The sequence below is a fragment of the Lontra canadensis genome, unplaced genomic scaffold (assembly GCF_010015895.1).
Source record: "Lontra canadensis isolate GAN:19392208 unplaced genomic scaffold, GSC_riverotter_1.0 scaffold39, whole genome shotgun sequence".
Lineage (NCBI taxonomy): Eukaryota > Metazoa > Chordata > Mammalia > Carnivora > Mustelidae > Lontra > Lontra canadensis.
The window spans coordinates 16,184,565-16,211,273 of record NW_022631033.1 but is presented as its reverse complement, the minus strand read 5'-3'; the positions used below and the strand labels follow the sequence as shown (position 1 = coordinate 16,211,273).

Sequence of the window (26,709 nt, the reverse complement as noted above, 5' to 3'; positions counted from 1 at the left end):
GGCGAGTTCACCCCTCGTGCTTCCCAACTGAGCTCCTCCTTTGGAATTGCCTTTGGGCAAAGCTTTTTGCTCAAGGGCACGCTTCCTTCCTGGGACTGCCTACATCCAATATTGATTGGCTGAGATGAGGGTAGAGTGGTTCAGCCCCCTTTTTGGCGTGAAACCTGCAGGGCCATTCCCCCTGGGGTCTGCTAGGGCCTCTGCTACAACCCGTGACTGCATCACAGTTCATCATTCTCCCTCTTCCCAATCCAGTTGATTTCACTCCCTCATAAATCAGAGCATACCCCCAAACCTGCTGCAGGTACCTCCCCATCCAAGGGTCTATTTCTTGGGAAACTGACTCGAGATAAAAGGGAGCTAAGATTTCAAAACTGGCTACCCAGCCATTTTCACACAGACCCAGAAAAGTTCCATCATTGAAAAGTCCCATGACTCCTGCCCAATGTATGCAAGATGGCTTGTTGAGCAGGTGGGGGGAAAGTCACATGACAGCACCACTGTCTCCCTTGCACAGGCAGATGGAGCAAGGCTGAGGACTTGCAAGAGCTAAAAATGGCTAATATATCACCTAGCGTAATTAGCAACTACTGACCCATTGGTTGGCCTTTTTTGGGGGGGTTACCTTAAGATGGATCTCCACATTTGTAGGAAAAAAAATTAGTGCTTTAAGTCTCCTTTGTTGATGTGGGAGTACGCCTGGCTGGTTGGACTGTCCAGTTAGAAGTTACATCCTCTATTCAACTAGTTGTCGCATAAATCTAAGTCATAGTCACAGGAAGGAACATTATTATAATTTCTGGTTTTGCCAACTGAAACCCATAAAGTTACAATTTCAAAACACCTGACTCCTTAAATTTAAATTCCTTTGCCACGCTCTCTGCAACATGGTTGCCTCCTCTGCGGCATCCCTGTGACCATCCAACACCAAGGTTATGCCTCCCTCCCTTCCATCTCACTTTTCATTCTGCCACCTGCCTCCTCACTCAAGGAAATCCTACCCACTTTGAAGGGTCTGATCCTCTTCCATGGAGCCTTTTGTTCAGGTCCATCTTTGATAGTCCCTTCCTACCCTAACTCTTCTTGACTCGCTTTCTACAACTTGGCTCATATCCTATCGGGTCCCATCATGCTTCACACATGGCGAGCCCATGTAGCTGCCCCCTGAATACTATTTTTCTAACAGCTGTATTAATATATAATTCATATGCCATAACATTCACCTGTTTTGAGAATATGATTCAATAATTCTTAGCAAAAACTTACAGGGTTTTACAATCATTACCACATTCCAATTTTAGAACATTTTCATCACCCCCAAAATCTCTTGTACCACCTGTATTTACTCTCTATTCCCATCCCTATGTCCAGACAACCAATAGTCTGCTTTCTGCCTCTATAGATTGCAAGAAATATTTTTTAAGCTCTTCCTATGGAACATTCTTTACATTTTCCAATGACCACCATCATTCACTATTGAGTTCCCTTTGCAAATAACCCGAAGTAGACATTTGAATAATTAGAACTTATTAAATAAAACGGCATTGAAAACCCCCCTCCTCACTAACAAATTGAGAGCATTTACTTCTCATTACAATAAAAAAGTGTCATTTTTAGGTAAAATCTAAATTCCTAAATTTATCTTTAACTCAATGTTGATTCAGCTGGAATTTGTTTTGAAAGTGAAAAACAGGAAGAAGATGGAGTGAACAGATAATATGATGGCACCTTGAGAGCAGTCAAACAAGTCACTTTGCTCTTGGAAATTAAATAGGTCAGACAAACATCCTTTTCTGCACTTCCCTTGTTTGGAACCCCAGGGACGAGGACTCCCCCTGAGAACAATTATAAAGGACAGCTTACAGAAGTTCAGGATGTTTCTTCCTGTGTAGGTCAAACACAAGTCAAGGCTCACACCTTTTATTAGCTTGATTTATATTCAGTTAAATGGGCCATCTCTTGTGCATCTCCTCATCTATTCAACAACTTCAAGAAAATTACATTTGATCTCAATTTAAATTGTGGCCATTTGATCAACTATCTTATAGGCAAATAAGTAAGAGAATGAAAGCCTTTTCACAAACTGATGAAACATTAATTCATAATAAAAATTCACTTAGAAATATTTTAATGAAATTGAGACCATTGATATATAGATAACATACAAAGTACATCAAGAAAAATAGTCATTGTGAATCTTATTTTGGCATCATAAAAATATAATTTAATTAATTTATTTGCTTGTTTGTTTGTTTATAGTTTATCATGCCAAAATAGAACAAGATTATTTCACGGGCAATAAACACATTTTAACAAAAAAAAGCTATAAAACAAGTGTCTCGTGGGCAAGGCTGATGTATAATGGGAAAGTGAAAATGAGCCCTCCGCACATTCACATTGTTGAGAGATATAGACTCTTTCGGAACCAACAATGCAGTGAATATTACTTCTTGCAGGGTTCTGTGAGCTTAGCCCTGAGAATACTGAACAATTTCAATCAAAGTTCCAAAATGCGACACCTCAAATATTCCCTAAATTTAGCAAAGAGGTGCTTCTAATACAGGAATTAACTCAGCTTTATCATTTCAACCCTTTCTTCTATTTAAATACCAGAACTGTAAAAGTTTTAGAAAGCTCTGCTTGTCTATTTCCATAATTAGATTCTTTTCATTGTAAGACAAAAATAAAATTTAAAATAATAGTCTTTCTAGAGAGGGACTAACATGTACACAGCGTATTTTACATGATAATATATTTCATGTGAATGTACTATACCATGGTCATTATTAATTATATGGGATTATTTAAGATTTTGTTTATCATCATTATTTTCAAGATCAGGAGTCAAAGAATCTCAGTGGGACCAAATGATTGGACCAGGGCCATCTCCTGAGTCTGTGACTAAGAGAAAAGAATATTTTATTTCCACAAAGCCAATCTACTAATTAATGTTCAGGAAGCAAGCCTTTCTGTAATCCTTTTTTTTTTTTTTTTTGGTAATACTTCTAAATAAGAGAATTGTTTCTTCTAACACCTATGGCAGAAACCCAAATATCAGGAAAATATAAGTAAGTATTTATTAAAATATTTATTTTACTAAGTGATCAAAATGAACTGCAAATGTTTTCTGACTGTGAATCTGTATATTAAAATGGGATTTAACACTTCACAAAATCGACAGTGAGACAGGGACCACTAAAATAAGAGCCTTCCAATTGAAAAAATACTACACCTAAGCTTTCAAAAATTGGGGTATGTATATTGAATGTACTCTTTTATAGTTGAAATAATATTGTATCCACTAAAACCATTATCTCTTATTCTACTATGAGTGCATCCAAAAAAAAATCCAAATGTAATGGTCAGAAACCTTCTCATAATTCTATATTTTCTTTAAATGAGGAATGTTTTAAAACTTTTTAAAGTTGTCTTAGACCTCAGTAACCAACTGTGCATTCGCGTGTAGAAGATATTCTTATATGTTTATTTTGGGTCCAATTAACTCAGCTGGTGATAAAAGACCGGCAATAGAGAGAGAGAAGAGACAGAATCGTGGGACAATACTCTCTAAATATGAAAAAACAGGTCAACATTATTTTCAAATAAAACCTAAATTGACCGCAAAACTTTTTAAGTTAGGAAAGTTACTCCTCTGTTACCTTAGTCTTGAAATAAATTTAATGTGTTGAATTTCTGGATCCAAGTGCTACTTGCAATTTATGATGAAAGGCGTTTACCCGTTCTTTCTGAACTGGCCAGTTCAAGATGCAGTGAGATTTAAACATCCCTCTTCGCAAACAGAGTGCGTGGTTCAGTTTATAATCTGGAATTTCCTCAAGGAAGATCAATATAATGGAATCCAGATTTTGTTCAATAGCTTGTTGAACTGCCTGGTGCACCTTGAATCTAGGAAAAAAATTATTAAAATATGTTATATATCAGTATACAGATTTTAACAGCCCAAAGTGCGCATATCCTCCTTAAATTTGTTTTCATCTGTCCCTAATAATCAGCTTATTTTTTAAAGAAATTTATTTTTAAAATTCTTTGAGTTGTGAGTCATAATGTAAGTAATATTTAAAAGCTCTATCAAAAAAATAAGTACACACTTAAAAGTTCACAATGTTCACCTACCTTTTGCATAATGGATCTTTTAATAGATTCTGTGTTATAACAAAAATAGTTTTTCTGCTTCTTTTGATGCTATTAACAATTGATTCAAGTTCAAGGACACCTGCCTCAAAGTCCCTCTCTTCGAGACAAAATTTGAGAGTTCGATCTTTTTCTTCCATCGGAGAGAAGTGTTCCCAGACCCAATCCCGATCTTTATAGGCATGAATTATATAAGCTGCATATTCAAACTGCTCTGGCTGTCTGTCTATTTCTTTGAAACCAAGAATTCGATGCACTAAAACATTCCAATAAAAAGATATCCTCCAGCCTTCAAAATGGATGAGCAGTACAATGAAGATAAAAATCAATGAGACACTGGTATTTATTATGAAAAGGAGTTCAAAGGGGGCACTGTCTTTGCAGGGTGATACATCAAAAAGCATGACGGGGAAACCATGATATTGAGGGGGAGTATTGCAGAGGTAATGGCTTGATAGCTCAGAGATGTTGGTATGGGTCTTGTTAATCCAATTAACGAACCAGGCGATACTTTCACAGGTACAATCAAATGGATTAAAGCTCATATCTAAATTACTTAGGTTCCTGAAGACTGGCCCAAAGACGTTCTTCTCAACTGATGTTATGAGATTCTTCTGAAGGTTCAATGACTTTAGAGATGCTTGATCATCAAAGACAGATGGTGGAAATATGTTTAAATTATTCAATCCTAAATCAATTCTCTTTAATTCAAGCAAGTCCTTGAATGCCTCTACTGGGATCTCATCAAAGCCATTCGACTCTAAGTTAAGAATGTGGAGGTGAGAAAGACCCTTTAGAAAATGAACAGGACCACTGGGGTTTGCATGTTTCCATAGCCTTGCTAAGTTGTTATGCTGCAAATCCAGAACTTCTAGTTTCTCAAGACCCTCCAACAGTTCAGCATTTATGTTGGCTATATTGTTGTTGCTTAGATCCAGGATAGTCAAGTTCCGGAGAGGATGAAAAGGTGAAGGGGAACTGTCCGCATTTCTAAGGGCCACTCTTCGGAGCATCAGTCGTCGGAGGCTTGGAACCAAGGCAAAAGAGTTGCTAGTCAGTTGCAGGCATTTGTTGTAGGAAAGGTAGATTTCAACAATATTTTCTAGACCTCTCCATTCTTGGCCCGTGAGCTCTTGTCCGATTTCATTAAGGCCAAGGTCGAGCACCTGTAGGTGGCCCAACCAAGAAAAAGCACCACTCTCTATTTTTGAGATTTTGTTTTTGGTTAGATTGAGTGTGACTAAAGGAGACGGAGCGAGGGACAAAAATGTTTCATTGGTTAAAGTTCGCAAACTTGCGAAGGAGTTGGAGAGACTTAAGTGCTTTAGCTTGATCAATCCTGTGAACATATTGCTTTTGATGCCTGGAAGGTTGTTGTCCCCCATGTTAAGATACTCCAAACGTTCTAGCCACTGAAAGGAAAAATCATCAATCTTGGGCTGCGACGCAAGGGAAATGCTTTGTTTAGCAAAAGAGTGTCGCAAATCCAGGTATCTCACGTTGAGAAGCCCATAAAAGGAACGAGAAAACAAATGCTCTATATTATTATACTCCAGAAAGAAATGTTCTAGATGTGGAAGCCAAGCCAGGGAATCATTCTCAATCACTTTTAAGTTGTTGTGGGAAAGATCAAGCAAGGTGAGATTCGTGTGCTTTAGTCCAAAGAAAGTCATATTGCTGGTTCTGTACAGCTGGGAGTTGCTCAGGGATAGATTCTGAATGCTTGTGTTTGACAGTTCCAAACAAAGCTTCTCTGTGAGGCTGGGGGTCAGCTGAGCATTGTTCAGAGAGAGGCCAAATAATTTTCCAATTGCATGAAAACACCCTGGAGAGAACTAAAGGTGGGGCGGGGGGAGGAAAGGAGGTTAATAACCAAAACTCAGGGGCATCTGCATGACTCTTGAAAAGCTTAAACAGTTCTTTACTTAGTCCCTTTCCCCCCTCACCGTCTTCTCTGCAATCTTCCCTAGCCCTCCACCGCACAGCTACTTACTCTCTGCCTGAAACACCTGCCTCCTGTCCAGCCCTTACCTTTGTGGGCCACTGCTTACCTTCCACCCATCACGTAAGGGCCTTTTCTTTAGGGGGCCTTCCCTGACCTCCAAGTCTAGGTGAGGTTCCTAGTGCTTTCACTTGATCTCACTGAGTGTAAATGTGAGTAATAAGCTGTTTGTAAAGTCACCGCTGGGGCAGGTCCTGTTTCGGTCTTGTTCTCATGAACACATGATACAAAAAGGTAGATTGTATTATGAAACAGTGACACACATACATACCCTTCTGTGACTCTGAGTTCCAGCCTTGCTTTTTGTCTTTCCCCTATGGTTTTTCCTCCTGACTTTACTTCATGATAGTGCCTCCAGCTCCCTCCTGCCCTGTCCCCACTTCCTCACCAGAAGCCTTGGCTGCTGTGGGACTCAGCACCAGAACAGAGAACAGAAGACAGGAGAGAAGGAATCCAGAGAGGGAAGTAGCCAGGGTTGGGTGGTGGTTCAACACCAGGAGAGCAAAGAGGCTCTAACGCCTACCATGTCATTTGTGAGATGTTAGGGCTAATGGAGGAAAAGGCAAAAATGGGGAAGAAAGGGTACTAAGAAAAGGGAATTGGACAATGAAGCAGGAAGTTATTATATTAATTAGGATGAACTTACATGATAGCACTATTTTAAAGTAATCAACATTGAGTTTTTGAATCATCCTTAATGATATGGAGAATGTTCATGATACGATATTACTGTTAAACAGCAGGATACACTGTTACACAGGGAGGTGATACAGAATGGAGAAGTTGTCAAGAGCGTGGGCTCTGATCTAACACTGCCAGAAACCCAGTTCCGTCACCAGATGATCACTGGTGAGGCCTTGGGCAAGTTCCTCAACACCTCCTCATCTCAATGAGTTAGTTAAGAAAAAATAAAAATAAAAAAATAAATTATTAGATTTTGGAAAAGAACCAGTAGTGCAATGGTTTAAGCAAGAAAGGCCTGGGACAAACAAGGCAGACACACAGATTTAGAATCACTATTCTAGATAATAAAAATCAATTTGATGTGACATACTTTCCATAAATGTTATTTGCCTTTATTTTTGCACTAGTATCAATATATAAAAAGATTATTTCAATGAAAATAAAAATTTCTGTGCACACAAAAAGAATAAGTTAGTTTGGGATTATATAAATATATATATAGACACACAGTGTATTTTGAATTTGTACTCTGAAATCCACTTGCTGTTGTTTTTTCTTATTATCACTTGGAGAAAAGCTGGAGATAAAAATACCCAAATGCTGGTGCGCCTGGGTGGCTCAGGAGGTTAAGCCTCTGCCTTTGGCTCAGGTCATGATCTCAGGGTCCTGGGATCGAGCGCTGCATTGGGTTCTCTGCTAAGCGGGGAGCCTGCTTCCCTCCTTTCTCTGCCTGCCTCTGTGCCTATTTGTGATCTCTCTGTCTGTCAAATAAATAAATAAAATCTTTAAAAAAAAAATGCCCAAATGCTAACATTGGCTGTCTCTGGACTGTGAACTTTTAGATGATTTTTATCCCCCCCCTCATTATTTACATATTTTATAAAAGTTCTACAATAAATGTTCTAAATAAAAAAAAAATGCTGTTCAAAACTTAGTATGAGTATTGCACAAAATGTTCATTTGTTGTTTGTTTATATTTTATTATCTCAAAACCAATACACAGTTCATTTTTATTCTGAAAATTAATACAGCTTTTAAAAATCTGACTTAGTTTATGGCTTCCAATATTCTTATTCTCAGCCTCTAAAGGAATAAAATACAGATCTATCTGTATATGAAAGTAGTTAATGAATTGAATATCATGGATCAAAGAGAAGGTCAGTTAGTTATATTCCATTATAAGAGGATTTTTATAATAATCTAATGCTAGTTATCATTTATGGAGCACTTACATGCCAGGTACTGCTAAATTCATTACCATACAGCCTATTTCGTAGTGTTATTATTATACCAGTTCTACAGCTGGGGAACTGGAGCATAAAGAACTTGAATAATTTGTCTGATTACACAATTATTAGGATAGAAAGCCCAGACGCAGAGCTAGCTAACCCAACTCTAAAGACTGTGCTCTTAACCATCATGCTATTTTAATTCTTTCAGAGATTTTGTGGGATAAATAGTACCGTTTCCACTTTACAAATGAGGAAAGTAAGACCCAGAGAGGTTAAGTAGGTTCTCGAAGATCCAAGTACTGGTGTGTAATTGGAACAGGGGTTGTAACCCACTTCTGTTAGACAGCAGAGCCCCAGCTCCTAACTGCTACCAGAGTCTCTCTTTTTGTGACAATGACATCAATGGCCCCAAGCAGGAAGTATGAAGGATTTCTGGGAGACGTGGCAAACATTATCACCCCTTTCTCTAGGGAATCCTTAAATTTGTATCCACGTGACCCAGTTAGGGACTGTCCACACTTAAAGGTAGAACACCAAATAATTTTACCTTACGTCTTACCTCTTTAATTGGATTTGATGACAACTCTAATTTTTTTAAAGAAGAATTACCGAGGAAATCAAGTTCTTCAGGTCTCAGTACTTTAATTTTATTATTTGATAACAGAAGCTCTTGGAGATTTTCCAGTTGGAGCTGACTTCCTAATTTAGTAGATGACAAACCATTATGAGATAGATCTAATTTGATTAAATTCTGAGAAAGAAAAAAAGATGGATATAAGTTAGAGTCTGGCCTCCAAAAATAGCTCCTTTAAATGTACCTGAATCTTAGAAATAACTTAGAAGTAACAGCAAAATGTCACCCATTATTCTATAGAAAACTGACAGTAGGAGTAATAAAAAATCTTTGTTCCTGGGGCGCCTGAGTGGCTCAGTGGGTTAAAGCCTCTGCCTTCGGCTCAGGTCATGATCCTGGGGCCCTGGGATCGAGCCCCACGTCGGGCTCTCTGCTCAGCAGGGAGCCTGCTTCCCCATCTCTCTCTGCCTGCCTCCCTGACTACTTGTGACCTCTGTCTGTCAAATAAATAAATAAAATCTTTAAAAATAAAAAAAAAATCTTTGTTCCTTCCGTGTCTATGCCAGTGCTGGGTATTCATCCTTTCTGATGGCTGGGTAAAGCAGAGAAAGACAATTATCACATGGTTTCGCTCATATGTGGACCATAAGGAATAGCGCAGAGGACATTAGGGGAAGGAAGGGAAAACTGAAGGGGGAGAAATCAAAGGGAGAGATGAACCGTGAAAGACTACGGACTCTGGGAAACAAAGTGAGGATTTTAGAGGGGAGGGAGGTAGGGGGATGGGGTCGCCCGGTGATGGGTATTAAGGAGGGCACATGTTCTAATGAGCACTGGATGTTATACACAAATAATGAATCATGGAACACTACATCAAAAACTAATGATGTACTGTATGGTGACTACCATAACACTAAAAAAAAAGAAAAAAAATCTCTGTTGTGATTGAAAATACCATTGTTACAAAAGCTTTGTTTCTTACTGCAAGAATCATTTAAAAAAGAATCATTTTATTTCTCTTCCCAAAATAAAAGGACTCAAGCTCATTTATTCATGATATAAGGAGTATTCGTAATAATAATTTCTTTACGATGTAGGGATAGTCATGTGGCTTACCAAGCACAGAGTGTCACGCATTAGACTTGAAACTAAACAGAAAAAAAAAGAAGAAAAAATTTTCTTCTTAAAGAAGGATGAGTAGAAGTTTGCTGTCCATGAAATCCTAAAAAGATTTTTATGTTGAGAAAGATTGGTAGTTATGTAAGTTTTGCATCATGACTAGTACAGAATATTCATTTTTGTTTGTTTAGTGGGTGCTGTGGGACATTTTACCACCCTTGTGCTACATTTTAACACATAAAGTTCTACTCAGGTGAAGGTAATGAAAAGCTGATATATATTAGGGCAGAATCTTATGTAACACATAATAAACAGAGTAAGAATTTTATTTATGTTTTAAAAATAAAAGAACATTTTGCCAAAGATTACTCTAACCAGATTTTGAGGACTTGGTGTACATAACAAATTATCCACTTCAGCATCTAAGGAGGCACAAGAAAGAATTTTCAAATCACTAGCAAGCAAGTCATTTTATAAATGTTTCTAAGCATATCTAAGTTTGTACACTAATTTTGGGACATGAGGTCAAAGAATACCAAATTTTTTCTAGGTCCATAAAATGAACGAGACAATAACATACATTTTCCCAGGTGCAAAAGTCAAGTAAAGTACTGGGAAAAAAAAAAAAAAAGATGGTGGCCTTTGGTAAAGCAATATTGTAAAGAGATTTTGTAAATCAAGAGTACATAATTTTTTATTGAACAATTTGCTTTATCATCCATCAATTTGTTAACTTAATTTAAGTCAGAATTTGGATATGGCATTTTTTTTTATTACTTCAGGTACTCAATCAGCAGCATTGACAGTTTTATTTGCTGTGTTCCTTGTGGTATATTCTGATTCTTCTCTGGTTATGACAGATCAGATTCTTTTTTCATCTCTACCTCCTTTACCTAAGTTGAATTTTTAATGGGAAGGAGCAAGAGAGGCAAAGTTCCTTAAAATTAAGACTGAAATTGATTTAAGATGCTATTTTCCCTTTTGAAAACATTTTCAAACATAAACGGCCATACTTTCATGGGAGGTCCCCCTCTTCCCACATGAGTGAGATTGGTTTTCTTACTCTTCACCTTGATATTGAGATAACATATTTTAAATTTCTTATAGGGAGATGAACCTTTCCATCTTACCTTCAGGCTTTGAAAGGGATTGTTTTGAATTTCCTTGATGGAATTGGACATTAGGTGGAGTTCTGTCAAGTTCACGCAGAAGACCAAAGTTTGGTCGGAAAGGTGAGATAGCTCATTGTGTTGGAGGTTCAAAATTTCCAGCAGGGGGAGTTTTTGGCACAATTCTGACTCCAGCTTTGAGATGGAGTTGTAGCCTCCATCCAAGATAATAAGTTGGCTGTATCTTGTAAAGTTGGCAGCTGGTAATCTTCGGAGCTGATTATGGGTGAGATTCAACACTGTTATGTTTGCCGGGAGGTCATCAGGTACTTGAGTCAACTTCAGATGACTGCAGTCAGCCACTTCGTGTCTAACAACACATTTATGGGTAGAGGATGTACAGAGAACCCACAGGGACAGCAGTTCCCAAAAGAAGTAGATATGAAAAGGTGAACTCTGGTTCATGTTTCTCCCCTCTAAAAGAAACGTAAATAAGTAAGAGACAACATTAGTAACATAGGCTTTCATAGGTATTGGTATATTCCTTGCAAAACAGATAACCAAAAGTGACTATATATGATCTTTTTACTCACAACTTCTATGGAATACAAGCATCTATTATATACTCAATATGTCAAATGGAAATAATTCAAATAGCACAGAAGTACAAAAATGGAGCATACAAACTCCCTCTTCACTTTTCACCTTTACCCCAGTTTCAATGCAGCGTCTTTTAAAAATTTTTTAAAAATTTAAATTCAGTTAATTAATATATAATGTGTTATTGGTTTCAGAGGTAGAGGTCAATGATGCATCAGTCTTACATAACACCCAGTGCTCATTACATCACGTGCCCTCCTTAATTTCCATCAGACAATTACTCCATTCTCCATTCCCATCCTCTCCAGCAACCCTCAGTTTGTTTCCTGTGATTAAGAGTCTTCTACATTTGTGTCCTTCTCTGATTTTGTCTTGTTTTATTTTTTCCTCTTTTCTCTTGTGAACTTCTGTTTTGTTTTAAATTCCACATAAGAGTGAGATCATATGATAATCGTCTTTCTCTGATCGACATATTTCACTAAGCATAATACCCTCTAGTTCCATCCACATCGTTGCAACTCAATGCAGTGTCTTGTTGAAAGAAGCAAGATACGTGATTTCATTTCTATAACACCAAGATCAATTAGCTTCTTAATCATACTCTTGGGTAAATGGCCGGTTTGGAGGGATATCTCTGACACCTTCTCTTGGGTTATCATCTTGGAATCCATTCCACCATGTTCCTGGGTTAATGTCACTATGGTGGATTTCAATACCTTCTTTCTTGAAATATTTTTGTTTTGACCAAAATATCTGCTTGAGTAGCTCTTCTCCCTCTTTCCCCAAAATATTTACAGGAGGTTTTATCTTTCTTTCTTTTTTTTTTTTTTTAAAGACTTTTAAATTTATTTATTTGACAGAGAGAGAAAGAGACATCACAAGTAGGCAGAGAGATAGGCAGAGAGAGAAGAGGAAGCAGGCTCCCTGCTGAGCAGAGAGCCCGACTCAGGGCTTGATCCCAGGACCCTGAGACAATGACCTGAGCTGAAGGCAAAGGTTTAACTCACTGAGCCACCCAGGCTCCCTGAGGTTTTATCTTTCAGCTTCTGGAATACCTGTTTTTGTTCTTTTGTCAAATGATTTTGATGTGTAGGCTATTTGAGGCTTGGAATACTTTTTTTTAAATTAAGTGTTTTTGTTTTATTTTGTTTTTTGACAGACAGAGATCACAAATAGGCAGAGAGGCAGGCAGAGACAGAGGGAAAGGGAAGCAGGCTACTCGATAAGCAGAGAGCCCGAAGTGGGGCTCGATCCCAGGACTCTGGGATCATGACCTGAGCCGAAGGCAGAGGCTTTAACCCCTTAGCCACCCAGGCACCCCTCGAAATACTTTTTATGCAAAATCATTAAGGCATTATTCCATTGTCTTCAATGTCTTCAGTATCCACTGTTGCTAAAAAGAAATCATGCCCATCTGGTTTTCTTTTCTTTATATAAAAGATACCTTTACTTTACTCTCTGTTTTCTCTTTGAACGTATCTTTTTCTTTATCCTCAGTATGTAAAATTTCACAAGGATATTTCATGCTAAATCTTTCCTCTAAAATGTAGCTATATACTCTAAGGCATTTTCAGTCTGAGGATTCATGTCTTCTTAAATTTTTAGCTTTTTTTTTTTTTTAAGATTTTATTTATTTATTTGACAGACAGAGATCACAAGTAGGCAGAGAGGCAGGCAGAGAGAGAGGGGGAAGCAGGCTCCCTGCTGAGCAGAGAGCCCAACTCAGGGCTCGATCCCAGAACCCTGAGACCATGACCTGAGCCAAAGGCAGAGGCTTAACCCAGTGAGCCATCCAGGCGCCCTGTTATTTCTATGCCAATACCCCATTGTTTTTATTACCATGGCCTATAGTAAATCTTGAATTCGGAAATGTAAATCCTTCCATTTGTTATTCTTTTCCTAGATTGTTTTTTTTTTCCCGTGCCATGGTTGATGGGAATTATCTGAAATAGTTTTACTTATTATTTAATTAATTATTCCTCCTAACTGGAGTATACAATTACAACAGTAGAGGACATGTTGTCTTTACTCTGTACTGCTTTACCTGCTTCTAGAAAAGTGATTGGACCATATCAAATGTTGGATAAATACATGTTGACTGAATAGCTTTCCCTGGGCAGTTAATCAGCTCAAGAAAACCTCTCTTACCTCCGTCAATGGTCCCAACTTTATTTTGGTGGGATATATGCCTAATGTGATAGTCTGTGGTACGATCATTTACCTAGTTTCACTTTCAGATATTTAAAAATATCAAATACATCTTCAATGTATGGAGCTGGATCAATAAAAATGATAATTAAATTAAGTTAGTTTTCCGTAAGATCTAAAAGTCACGTCACAAGAAGAATTCCAGAAAAGTTTTAAAGAATAAAATCATTTTAGAGGATTAATTGTAAGAAAATAGAACTAGTGCAAGTATTTATAATTGTTCTAATCGGCTTTTAAAATATAGTGGTTTTACTTTTTTTTTTTTAAAGATTTTATTTATTTATTTGACACACAGAGAGAGATCACAAGTAGGCAGAGAGGCAGGCAGAGAGAGAGAAGGGGAAGCAGGCTCCTTGCCGAGCAGAGAGTCTGATGCGGAACTCGATCCCAGGACCCTGAGATCATGACCTGAGCCGAAGGCAGAGGCTTTAACCCACTGAGCCACCCAGGTGCCCAATAGTGGTTTTACTTTACTTTTATTCTAATCTAGTTCTCAGAGATAGAAGAAAAGTCAGTTTCTATTAATTATTTTATGGCTTTTATAATACTGGCATTAAGTATTGTGAAAGCCATACCCAATTTTTATATTTATAGGCTATGACAAAGATCACAGCCCAAGTAGGAGGCCCCTCACCCAAACTGCTCAGGTACATGAAAAATTTAGAGCTGAAAATGAATACATTCTGGAAATCAGGGACTAACTTCCCAAATCTGACCTCTCTGAAATCCTCCCAAACCTCTCTTCCTTATACTATAAGTGCTTCTACTTCTACTTACAACTCACACAAACAGTACTGCAATATATTCTCCTCCTTGTCTGGGTGACATTTCTCTGTTTTAGAAGGGAAATAGAGATCAGAATTACTGAAAAGGACTAATCTATTTACAAAGAATATCCCTGAAGGACTGAAAGACATTCCCAGATCTGAAAATACATTCATCACATAGAAAAGTACATCACCAAATGGTAGGTAGGAGGAGTGAAAAAGGAAAATCCACAGAGTGAATCTTACAAAACTTCAGAATTGTGACCATTCGAAAGAAAAAAAAATAATCTTAAAACCTTCAAAAGGGAACATATCAATTACTTCCAAAAGAAGAAGATCCTGAATGGTGGAAAACTTTTCATTAGCAACATCAGCCAGTAGAAAACAATAGTGATGAGCTTTCAAAATGATCAGGAGAAACAATTTTGAACCTAAAATTTCATTTCCTCCTGAACAACTCAAGATAAGGGGCAAAGCATTTTGAAATATGCAAAGATTCAGTAAGTTTATAACTATGCAAACTGCATGCAAAAATTATTCTGGAATTTGCTTCAGGGAAATAAATGAGAATACAGTTAGAGGATGAAATAGATGGGAAAAAATTGCTATTGTATGAGACAGAAGCAAAGAAAGCTAAAAAGATGGAAAATAGACACTCAGTGGGTCTTGCAGTTTTAGAAAGTCCTTCCAGGGTGCATAGAATTACATGTGTCTGTCCAAGTGAGAGATAATATTGCATAATGATGAAGACATTTGGTCTGGAACCAGACTGGATGGGAGTTAGAGCTAATCCCTGCTTAGTTTGGGTTCTCCGTTTTGGTTCATACACTTCATAATATTTTCTCCCCGTGAATGTATACAGGTTACACCTAACTGCAGACACACACCAACACACAATCCTATCGTGAAATTGCGAGGTAACTTCCTGAGCTACTACTGCTCCAGGCTGACTCAGATTTCCTCTGACTCACCTGCATTTGCCAGTGCTGTGGGAAATGATCCTTCTGATTTTCCTATACATCTCAACGCCTATCCACTTGTCACTTTCCTCTACTTTCCTTTATGAGGTCAAAGAAAACCACTTTTGTACTCCCAGGAACACCTCAAGTGTTTTCTCCTTTTCAAGCACAATATCGCAAAATGCCAGCTCCTGTCTCCTTTCTGGCCAACAAAACTGAGAAAAGGAGAGAAACTCTTTCAAGCTCACAGGGCTCTGTAACTTTAAGACAAAGATATGATTTTATTAATTAATTAATTTATTTATTTGAGAGAGAAAGGGCACCTGAGCAGGGGCTTGGGGAGGGGAGGCAGAGAGACAGAGGGAAAAGCAGACTCCCCACTGAGCAAGGAGTCCCAAACCCGGCTTGATCCCAGAACCTGATCTGGGATCGTGACCTGAGCCAAAGGTAGATGCTTAACCAACTGAGCCACCCAGGCCCCCCAAAGATACGATGTTTTTTTAAAAAAAGGCTATTGCAAAATGATCTCCATAAATTTCCTAACGTGCTTTTCCAGGTCCGGAAATCCACAAAGGAAAAAAAAAAACTCATTATTGTACAAAGTATTGGATTATGTTAATTATAAATTCCTGCTATTACATGTACTCTGAGTTATGATACACTTCTCCCCACACCTCTGTCATCTCTCTTTCCTTCTGTTTTCCTTGTTGATTCTGACTCGATTTCAAGCACCAGATCAAAGAAAGACCAAAGAATGCTAAAACCGACACACAGTCCCAGCTCTAGCCAACAGGACAGACCCCATCCCAGTAAGAATTTTAAAGATCTACCTTCATTTACTCTGATAACAGCTGGCTGTTCCTTTTTTCATTAGTCCAAATCCAGTCGTTTCCTCCAGGGACGGGCGGCATATTTGCTGAAATCTCGAAAGTGAAACTAAAAAGGGGGAAAAAAAAAGGCAAGCTTCTTACAGTTCTTGGATTCTAACAAGGGCAAAAGGAAAAAAGCACATATCACATATCAGCAAGAGAAATACTAAACTGCTTCTCAAAAAATGTCTTGCTTTTCTGCTTTGGGTACAGTCCCTTGGGTTTTACTAAAAGGGTCACAGACTTAGCAACAGAGAAGTTGAAAAAAGTGGGAGCTCCCTTGGTGTGGGCAGGGCTAGTACTCTACAGGTTAGCAGGTATCTGCGAGTGAATTCCTCTATTTTTTCGGAAGACTGATGCAGAACTGTCAGAACCTAGTAGAGTGTGGTCAGAGTGAGAAAAAACCTCAATCCCTAATCAAAGCTGAATACTTTCACTTCCTTTATCTTCTTAGCAACCCAGGAAGATAAGTAATGTGAACGTTAGCCTTTTGATCCAAGTAGACACCTAGTTCACAACAAAGGAACTGCTCAAAGGTGCAAAACCAAAAGCCAGTCCTAACTCGTGCTGCTTGTTTCCATAATCAGAGCCTGTTAGGGAACAAACACGAACCCAGAGAAGTCCATTTTCACCAGTTAGTTCTCAATAAGCTTTCCTGACTAGTTAAAGGAACGTGCTTGTCAGGGAAAGGACACATTTCTTGTTATTGATATAATAGGATATAATGTTACCACCCATATTGTTATATAGCAAAATAGAACACTTAGAAGGAACTGTAAAGACCACCTAATTTAACTCCTTTGTTTGAGAAATGAGGAAATAGCACGATGAGGGATTTGCCAAAGGCTATACCGAAGTTACCATAATGCTTCGTTATTCAAACAAGTTTAGAAATAAGACAGCTTGGATCAGTTAAAACATGCCCAGAGCTTGACTTGATTGAAGAACTGAGGGCAAGAAAATATGTCTGTATCATGATGCAAAATGTCTTCTCCTTGGGTCTCAGTCTTAGTTGGAACCATCTGGTGGTCACTGGGCTCATGGTCGTGCTTTTCTGATTTTTCACTTATCTATAATATAATACCATAAGCAAACAATTGCCCTGAGTAAACCGTGGTCCCTCACATCTACCTATTGCCACATGCGGTAAAACATTAATAGCATTCCAAAAGTTTCTTCTCTGTGAGCTCCTTGAAGCTGATCTCTGTATTACAACTCTCCAGCCACTCTTCCATGGTCGGCTGGTTCTCTGGCCTCCAATGAACCAGGCTCCTTTTCAGTACTCACACTTCCACATGTTTTTCTTCCTACATTGACGTTGGGCTTGACCATGTGACTAGAGTTGGCCAATAGGACATCATTAAGCATGAAGTGAGCCAAGACTTGATAAGCATTTGTACATGGGCACTCACCCTCTTCCTTTCGGAACTCAGTTGCTGTGTGGTAAGAAGCCCAACCTAGCCGTCTGCAAAGGCAACATGGAGGAGAACTAAGAGTCTGGCCAACAACTCCACTGAGCACCTGGGAGACAACCAGCCTCAACTTGCTGTCCAGTAAGTAATGAGTGAGCCAAACTGGGAGTAGATCTTCTAATCCCAGTTGAGTCACATGGAGAAGATGCCACACAGAGCAGAAATGAGTTTTCCCCAGGTCCTGCCAAAATTATGGAAGAGTAAACAAATAAATGACTGTTGTCCCCAAATTTGAGTGTTTATGTTATGTATCATTAGATAAATGAAACACATTCCCTCTATAATCTGACACACCCATCTCTTATGCTTTATGACTCTGTGAGCATACTAAATTTACCATAATGTTGATTGAACTAATGAATGGATTTTTCCAAATACTTATTGATCATCCCATAATGCAACAGTTTATATCCAGATATTACTAGTCCTTAATTCTTGCTAGCTTCTGAATTCATCACAAGTCAGTTTCTCTCCACTGTACATTCCTTGGTTATGCATTAATTTATTTAGCTATTATGGTGGTAGGTGCTATAGTGACAAAGCTCATTTTTCCCCTTTTAAGAGAATTAAATCAAAGTTGTGAGATACACCCATAAATACAAGTCCAGTATTTATTGGTGTTTTGTAGTATGCTAGATCAGCAAATCTCAGAATATAAATGAAGCTGCATTATTCCCAGGGGAGCCAAGATCTACAGAATTCTAGAAGCCAAAGTCCTTTAAATTTACTAATTTTTTATTGATTTTCCTAAAATCTATATATTTTATAGTTTCTTCCTTCAACTTGAGTGAGCACTTGTTAATGAAAACTGAGTAAGATAGTATATGCAAAGAGCCTGAAAGAATGGTTTGAAAAAACAGCAAATTTCAGAGTCTGGTAGTTATAAGCCAAAAGTAACCAGTCACTTATTATTTACAAATTTATGGAACTAAAGACCCTCTGTCCTTCTCTGTCTGCTCCTAGTAGTAATTCTTAATAAATTAGACATTGTTTTTAAAGGACAATTGCAGCCTTTTTAATGCTAGGCAAAGAATTTTTTGATGATTGAAGATAATGTATAATCACTAGGAAATCTATTCACTTTATCTTAAGATTTGTAAAGGAAGGTTTAATTATGGTTTTCATAATCATCAGCATCTATAAAACTAGACTATTGAAGGCTATATGAGATACTGTCTACAATTTTCCATATAAATTAATTTAGACATGAAGATAGCATCATTGCAATTTCTGACAACATATATAGAGAGCTGAAATTATGGGGAAAACAGACTATGTGAAAAGACAAGCCAATATTAGACAAAATAATTATACTATTGCCAGATTCTACAAGGTCCAAATAGAGAACTAATTATTGAGGAATATTTAAACTTGGGTCAGCACCAAATAGCCAATTACCAGGGAGCTGTTGGGAATTTAAGAGTCTATATCATGCACAGGTTTTATTTCACATGGTTCTTAAGAATTTCTGCAATAAATTGGACTTATCAGTCTTCCCTGTGTCAACAGGAAGCCAAAGTAAGGCTATACCTTTTCATCAGTAAAACTTCTCATGGGTTTGTAATGTGATTAATGTACTATGGACCCAGATAAAGAGTTAAGTTTGCCTCAGAGCACTAGGTAAACAGGCATTTTAAATTGTGCTCACTGGTCTCCCTTCATAGCCTCCTTTTAGAAAGGACATGATCCCACTTTGTATCATCGGAAATTCTAGCAGGCATTTCTTGCTCTTCTTTTGGTTTCTGAACTCTTTCTCTAGCATAAAGGTACAGTTCCTCTTACCAATGTCATTTCCATTTCTGCTCATTGACTTCAGCTGTTTTAAATTAAGCTCATCCAGACAACAAATTCAGCAAGAACTTTGACAAGGGAGGAAATCACACTATGTCCTTTCCACTACTCTAACACGTACTGAATAAAATTAAACTTGAACTTCCCTTCTGAAAAAGGAAATCAGCATCTGACACATGGAGCTTCTGGTTTAACCTAAACTTACTTATTTAGTAATTTTTCAAGGCAGTTGAAAAGTGGTGATAGCTTTAAGTCTCTTTTATAAATCTGTGAAGTCCTTTAGAATGAATGGGGGGCTCACTCTCCTTTATCGACAGTCTCATGATATGGCTAAGGGCTCTTCAAACCCTATGCCTTGAATTTAATATTCATATATTAAGATAAAAAATAAAATTCTAGACCCAACTTCATTTTCCTTCTACACTTTAAATATCTTAATTAAATTTGATAAGCTGCTGTCCCCTGGGCATCCAAGTAATGGTGTCATAAATGACAGACAAAACCAATCACACTTAACACTTAAGAAATTTCCAAATATCAACAGCAACTAATAACTTACTATAATCAAATTGAACTGGTCTTTGGTGAGAACTAATGCTCATGTAATTGATCCCCATTTTATAATGCAAAATTTGAATCAACAGGGAAAATTAAAAAGAAAGCTCAGAGTTGGAAAGGCTGGGCATTGTTTTTGACCACACTTCTTGATTCCCACCTAAGAGGAAGCTTAATCTGTTTCATGAGATGGTTTATAATAAGAATATGGGAACTGGTCCTTAAAAAGTGAGAAGTAAAAGTGGAAGAAAGGTGGGGCAAGGAAAAGTTTCCTGTGATAAAGATATGGAGCTAAGATACACAAACCTAACAAAGTTTAGAAGGCTCCAATACAGAGTTTATGGCCAATATAAAATACTAGTCTTATTCTTTACTTTATCTAGAAATAAGCCCATATAAGAGTTGAGTATACACTTTAACTTCATCAAAAGAAATTTTTTGCCTGACATGTTGTTTAATTTTTCAAAGTAATTATTTTAACTACACCAAAGCTCCTCAAGGGTGTGATATCAGCAAAATGCCTAATTAGAAAGTTTCAATCCTTTATTTCATGAAAATATCAAAAAACAAGAAACTAACTTAATTAATGTTACAGTAGCTGTGAAAAAAAACAGCCAAAGATCTATAGTAACCAAGCGAATTCCCTGTCAATAAAAATTTACCTTAAAAATGATAGGAAATTTCATGGAAATTTTACTCACCATTTCCCTACTCCCTCCTGGTTCAGCACAGTCTTCATCTAGAAGGGGCAGCAGCCAAATTCCCAGCTGCAGATCAAACCTCCTGGCAATGTTATACCCATTTTGAGAGCTTCCTAAAGGACTAGTTTTCTCATCTAACTTGAATCTCAGACTAGGGAAAAAGTAAGTCAGTGTTTGTGAAAGCTTCAGAAAGATTGTATATACAGAGCACCTGAGGCAAATGATGACACAATAAACCATGTAGGTCCCTCAGGAAAAGCTGGAATGAGACTCTTTGGGATTTGAAGACATTCAAAAATAGCCATGTTTATGGAGGAATTCAGAGAGCCATACATAAGCCCAAGCAAGGGGTATTCTCAGAAAAGACTTGAGTGGACTTTGAGCTTTTATCTCGGGCATATCCCTCAGCTCAGAACACATAGACTCAATTGGTGAAGCACTACCCCGTACAGAGCTGGTTTCCAAGGACTGGGAGAGGTTGCTATTTTTTTTCAAATGCCTGATTTTCAAATAAAAGTCATAAAGCATACAAAGAAACAAGAAAACACGGTCCATTCAAAGAAACAATATAAATCTCCAGACATTCTCCTTGAGAAAACACAGACATTGAATTTACTAGGCAAAGACTTTAAACCAGCTTTCTTAAATATGCTCAAAGAGCTAAAGGTATGGGAGGAGAGGAAGATAGGGGCACAGTGGGAGAAACCTAGGCTCATCTCACCTCACAAACACTATAATGACCATATCGTCCTAAATACATCAGAAGTCAACCTGAAGACTGACAGAACAAACTCCGCAACTAAGGGAGAGAAGAGCCACGCTGGCGAAGGTAGGAAGTGCAGGGATGTGGTTTAGGAGAGAAATGGATCAGTGATACGTCAGAGGGGAGGGAGCCATGATCACAGAGAAGGGTGAAAGGGAGAGAAAGAGAGAGAGAGGAACACACAGGGGAATGTACAAGGAGAACATTTCCCCAAAGCTATTATTTTAGAAAATGAGAGGGTTTGAATTTCCTGAGTTCTTGCAAGCAGCAGAGCCTAAATTCTAGAGTTTTAAAGGTCAGCAGGTTTGGCTGAGAGGGAGCCCTGATGGCACAGCACTGCCCCTGGAAAGACAGCAACTGAACAATCCAAGGGCATATGGCTTGGGAGCACTGAACTGAGACGCACCTAAGGCACACAGCAGAGAGAGTATTCATTATTCTAGGAGGGCTTCCCTAAGAGGCAACTTTCACAGAGACTCCTCCCCAGGAACAAAGGGGCTGGCTGGTGCCAATTCCTTCCCCCACACGTCAGCATAAACACAGAACCACATGACAGAAGCAGCTTGGTGGCAACAATGGCTGCCTAACTTGGTTTCACCAAACCCCAAACCTCTGTGTTCTTCTGGAACTGCCTTTCTCAGTCAAGCTTATCTCATTCCCAGTATGGTAGTCCCCTTCCCTAGAAGATTAGCACAAACCCTTACCCACACCATCTCTCCCAGCTGGAGAGTTCTGTAGGGCCTCAGTTCTGGTGGAGTTAGTGTTAGGTCTCATTTCACAAGCAAACCAGAGTATACCTCATTAAAACTGGCCATATTTAGGCCAAGGAGCAAATGCCCACTGTGGGCAAAGAGAACCTCTGCAGATGATTGCTCTGAAGGATAGAACAGTCAGACACAATAGCATAGTTCACACACACAGTGGAGACGCTCCCTGAAGAGATAGGCCCGGGGAAATACATGACTTCTTCATTAAGCCATTACTTGCAGGAGCAGGAGACATAACTAGCTTTTCTAACAGAATAAGGCAGAGACTTAGACAAAATGCCAAAATGGAGAAATTTACCCCAAATGAAAGAACAAAAATAAGGCCACAGCCAGAGATCTAAAAGAGACAGATAGAAGTAACATGCCTGAAGGGAATTTAAAGAACCAATCACAGGCACCTGAGTGGCTGAGTCGATTAAGCATCTACGTTTAGTTCAGGTCATGATCCCGGGGTCCTGGGGATTAAGTCCAGCATCAGGTTCTCTGCTCAGCGAGGGGTCTACTTCTCCCTCTCCCTCTGCTGCTCTCTCCCTGTCAAATAAATAAATAAAATCTTAACAAAAAATAAAGCAACAGTTGTAAGGATACACACTGGGTTTGAGAAAAGAGTAGAAGACATCTTTTACCACAGAGATAAAAGAGTTAAAAAAGAATCAGTCATAAGTGAAGAATGCAGTAGATGAGATTGGAAACAGCTCAATATAATGAACAACAGGCTGGAAGAAGCAGAGGAATGAATTAGTGATATAGAGGACAAAATAATGGAAAATAATGAAGCTGAACAAAAGAGAGAAAGAATAAGGAACACGAAAATAAACTTAGGGAACTCAGTGATTCCATCAAATGTAATAATAATTGTATTATAGGACTCTCAGAAGAAAAAGAGAGGAAAGGGGGAAGAAAATTTATTTCACAGAATAATAGCAGAAAACTTCCCTACTCTTGGGAAGGAAACATACATCTAGAGAATTCCCATCAAAATCAACAAAAGCAGGACAACAACAAGACATATTGTAATTAAACTTGCAAAATATTGTGGTAAAGAAAAAAAAAATCTTAAAAATAGTAACACAAAAGAAGACAGTAACATACAAGGGGAAAACCCATAAGGCTAGCTGGAGATTTCCTAACAGAAACATGGCAAGTCAGAAGAGAGCAGCATGGCATACTCAAAGTGCTGACTGGGAAAAACCTGCACCCAAGAACAATCTATCCAGCAAGGCTCTTATTCAGAGTAGAAGGAGAGGTAAAGAGTTTCCCAGAGAAACAAAAACTAAAGGAGTTCATGACCACTAAACCAGCCCTGCAGGAAAATTAAATATTAAAGGGAACTCATTGAGTGCTAAGGAGAGACCAAAAATGACTAAGACAAAGAATCAGAGAAAAGCTCCAGAAACAACTACAAAACAAGTAATACAATGTAATACAATGTCAATAAATAATCTATCAATAATTACTTTGAATGTAAATAGACCAAACACTCCAATCAAAAGACATAGGGTGCCAGAATGGATAAAAACAAACAAACAAACAAACAAACAAAAAAACCCAAAAGGACCTATCTATATGCTGCCTACAAGAGACTCATTTTAGACCTAAAGACACCTGCAGATGGAAAATGAGGGGGCAGAGAAATATTTATCATATAAATGGATGCCCAAAGAAAGCTGAAGTAGCAACATTTATATTAGACAAACTAGACTTTAAAACAAAGATTATAAAAAGAGTCAAAGAAGGACATTATATAATCATAAAGAGGACAATCCAACAAAAACATATAACAATTGGCCTCCATCAGAAAGGATGAATACCCAACTTTTGTAGCAACATGGACGGGACTGGAAGAGATTATGCTGAGTGAAATAAGTCAAGCAGAGAGAGTCAATTATCATATGGTTTCACTTATTTGTGGAGCATAACAAATAGCATGGAGGACAAGGGGAGTTAGAGAGGAGAAGGGAGTTGGGGGAAATTGGAAGGGGAGGTGAACCATGAGAGACTATGGACTCTGAAAAACAATCTGAGGGGTTTGAAGGGGCGGGGGTGGGAGGTTGGAGGTGGTGGTGGGTATTAGAGAGGGCACGGATTGTATGGAGCACTGGGTGTGGTGCAAAAACAATGAATACTGTTATGCTGAAAAAAAAATATAACAATTGTAAATACTTATGCACCCAGCTTGGGAGCACCTAAACATATAAAACAATTAATAACAAACATGAAGGAACTAATTGATAAAAATAGAATAGTAGTAGGTGTCTTTAATGCCCTACCTACACCAATGGACAGATCATCCAAACAGGAAATCAACAAGGAAACAATGGCTTTGAATGACACACAGGACTAGAGGGTCTTAACAGATATATTCAGAATGTCCCATTCTAAAACAGCAGAACACACATTTTTTTCAAGTGGACATGGAACATTCTCTAGAATCGATCACATATTAGGTCACAAAACAGGCCTCAACAATTACAAAAAGACCAAAGTCATACCATGCAACTTTTCTGACCACAACACTATGAAACTAGAAGTCAGCCACAAGAAAAACATCAGAAAGAGCACAAATACATGAAGACTAAACAGCATGCTACTAAACAATGAATGAGTCAACCAAAAAATCAAAGAAGAAATTTAAAAATTCATGGAAACAAATGAAAATGAAAACAACAGACCAAACCCTTTGGGATGATACAAAAGTGGTCCTTAGAGGGAAGTATATAGCAATACAGGCTTACCTCATGAAGCAAGAAAAATCTCAAATAAACAACCTAACCATACACCAAAAGGAGCTAGAAAAAGAGCACCAAATGCAGCCTCAAACCAGCAGAAAGATTGAAATAATAAAGAGGACAGCAGAAATTAATAACATAGAAGCTAAAAACAAACAAACAAACAAATAATAGATCAGATTCATGAAACCAGGCACTGCTTCTTTGGAAAAATAAACAAATAAAAACTTAACAAAATGATAAACCTGTAGCCAGATTTATCAAAAAGAAAAGGACCCAAATAAATAACATCACAAATGAAAGAGAAGCAACAACCAATACCACAGAAATGCAAACATTCATAAGAGATTATGAAAAACTATATGCCAACAAATTAGACAACCTGGAAGAAATGGACTAATTTCTAAACACAGATAAACTACCAAAACTGAACCAGGAAGAAATAGAAAACTTGAACAGACCAATAACCAGCAAAGAAATAGGTGGGGCGCCTGGTGGCTCAGTTGATTAAGGTTCTGCCTTCAGCTCAGGTCATGATCCTAGGGTCCTGGGATCGAGCCCCACATCAGGCCCCCTGCTTCTCCCTTTCCCACTCCCCCTGCTTGTATTCCTTCTCTCCCTGTCTCTGTCTCTGTCAAATAAATCAATAATAAAATCTTAAAAAAAAAAACAGCCAAGAAATTGAATCAATACTCAAGAAACTCCCAACAAACGTAAGTTCAGGACCCAGTGTCTTCAGAGGTCAATTCTATCAAACATTTATTTTATTTTATTTTATTTCATTTTATTTTATTTTTAAGGATTTTATTTATTTATTTGACAGGCAGAGATCACAAGTAGGCAGAGAGGCAAGGAGAGAGAGAGGGAGAAGCAGGCTCCCTGATGAGCAGAGAGCCCAATGCGGGAATCGATCCCAGGACCCTGGGATCATGACCTGAGCCAAAGGCAAAGGCTTTAACACACTGAGCCACCCAGGTGCCCCAATTCTACCAAACATTTAAAGAAGTTAAATTAAAGAGTTAATATTTATTCTTCTCAAACTCTTCCACAAAATAGAAAAGGAAGGAAAACTTCCAAATTCATTCTATGAGGCCAGAATTATTCTGATACCAAAACCAGATAAAGCCTCCACTAAAAAAGAGAACTACAGGCCAATATCCCTGACCAACATGGATGCAAAAACTCTCAATAAAATACTAGCAAGCCAAATCCAACAATATATTTAAAAAAATCATTCACCACAATAAAGTGGAATTTCTTCCAGGGTTACAAGCATGGTTCAATATTTGTAGATCAATCAGTGTGATATACCACATTAATAAAAGAAAGGATAAGAACCATATAATAATTACAATAGATGCAGAAAAAGCATTTGAGAAAGTACAATAACCATTCATGATAAAAATCCTCTGCAAAGTAGGTTTAGAGGGAACATAACTCAACATTATAAAGTCCATATATGAAAATCCCACAGATAATATCATCCTCAATGGGAAAAACTGAGAACATTTCTTCTGTGATTAGGAACAAGATAGGGATGTCCACTCACACCAATTTTATTCAACATACACTGAAATTCCAAGCCACAGCAATTAGACAACAAAAAGAAATAAAATGCATCCAGATGGGCAAGGAAGAAATGAAACTCACTTTTTG

At 38.0% G+C, this 26,709-nt stretch overlaps 1 protein-coding gene across 1 annotated transcript; it reads right to left on the bottom strand.

Moving 5' to 3' along the window:
- Positions 1-2,111: 2,111 nt before the first annotated feature.
- TLR3 (toll like receptor 3) lies at positions 2,112-21,502 on the bottom strand. The gene is made up of 7 exons (XM_032869950.1): positions 20,795-21,502; positions 17,688-17,928; positions 16,237-16,342; positions 10,894-11,348; positions 8,630-8,821; positions 4,135-5,987; positions 2,112-3,906 (listed from the first exon to the last, which is right to left on the bottom strand). The coding sequence occupies exons 4-7, from the start codon at positions 11,335-11,337 to the stop codon at positions 3,678-3,680; spliced, it is 2,718 nt and encodes a 905-aa protein (XP_032725841.1). The 5' UTR covers positions 11,338-11,348; positions 16,237-16,342; positions 17,688-17,928; positions 20,795-21,502; the 3' UTR covers positions 2,112-3,677.
- Between the last annotated feature and the right edge of the window lie 5,207 nt (positions 21,503-26,709).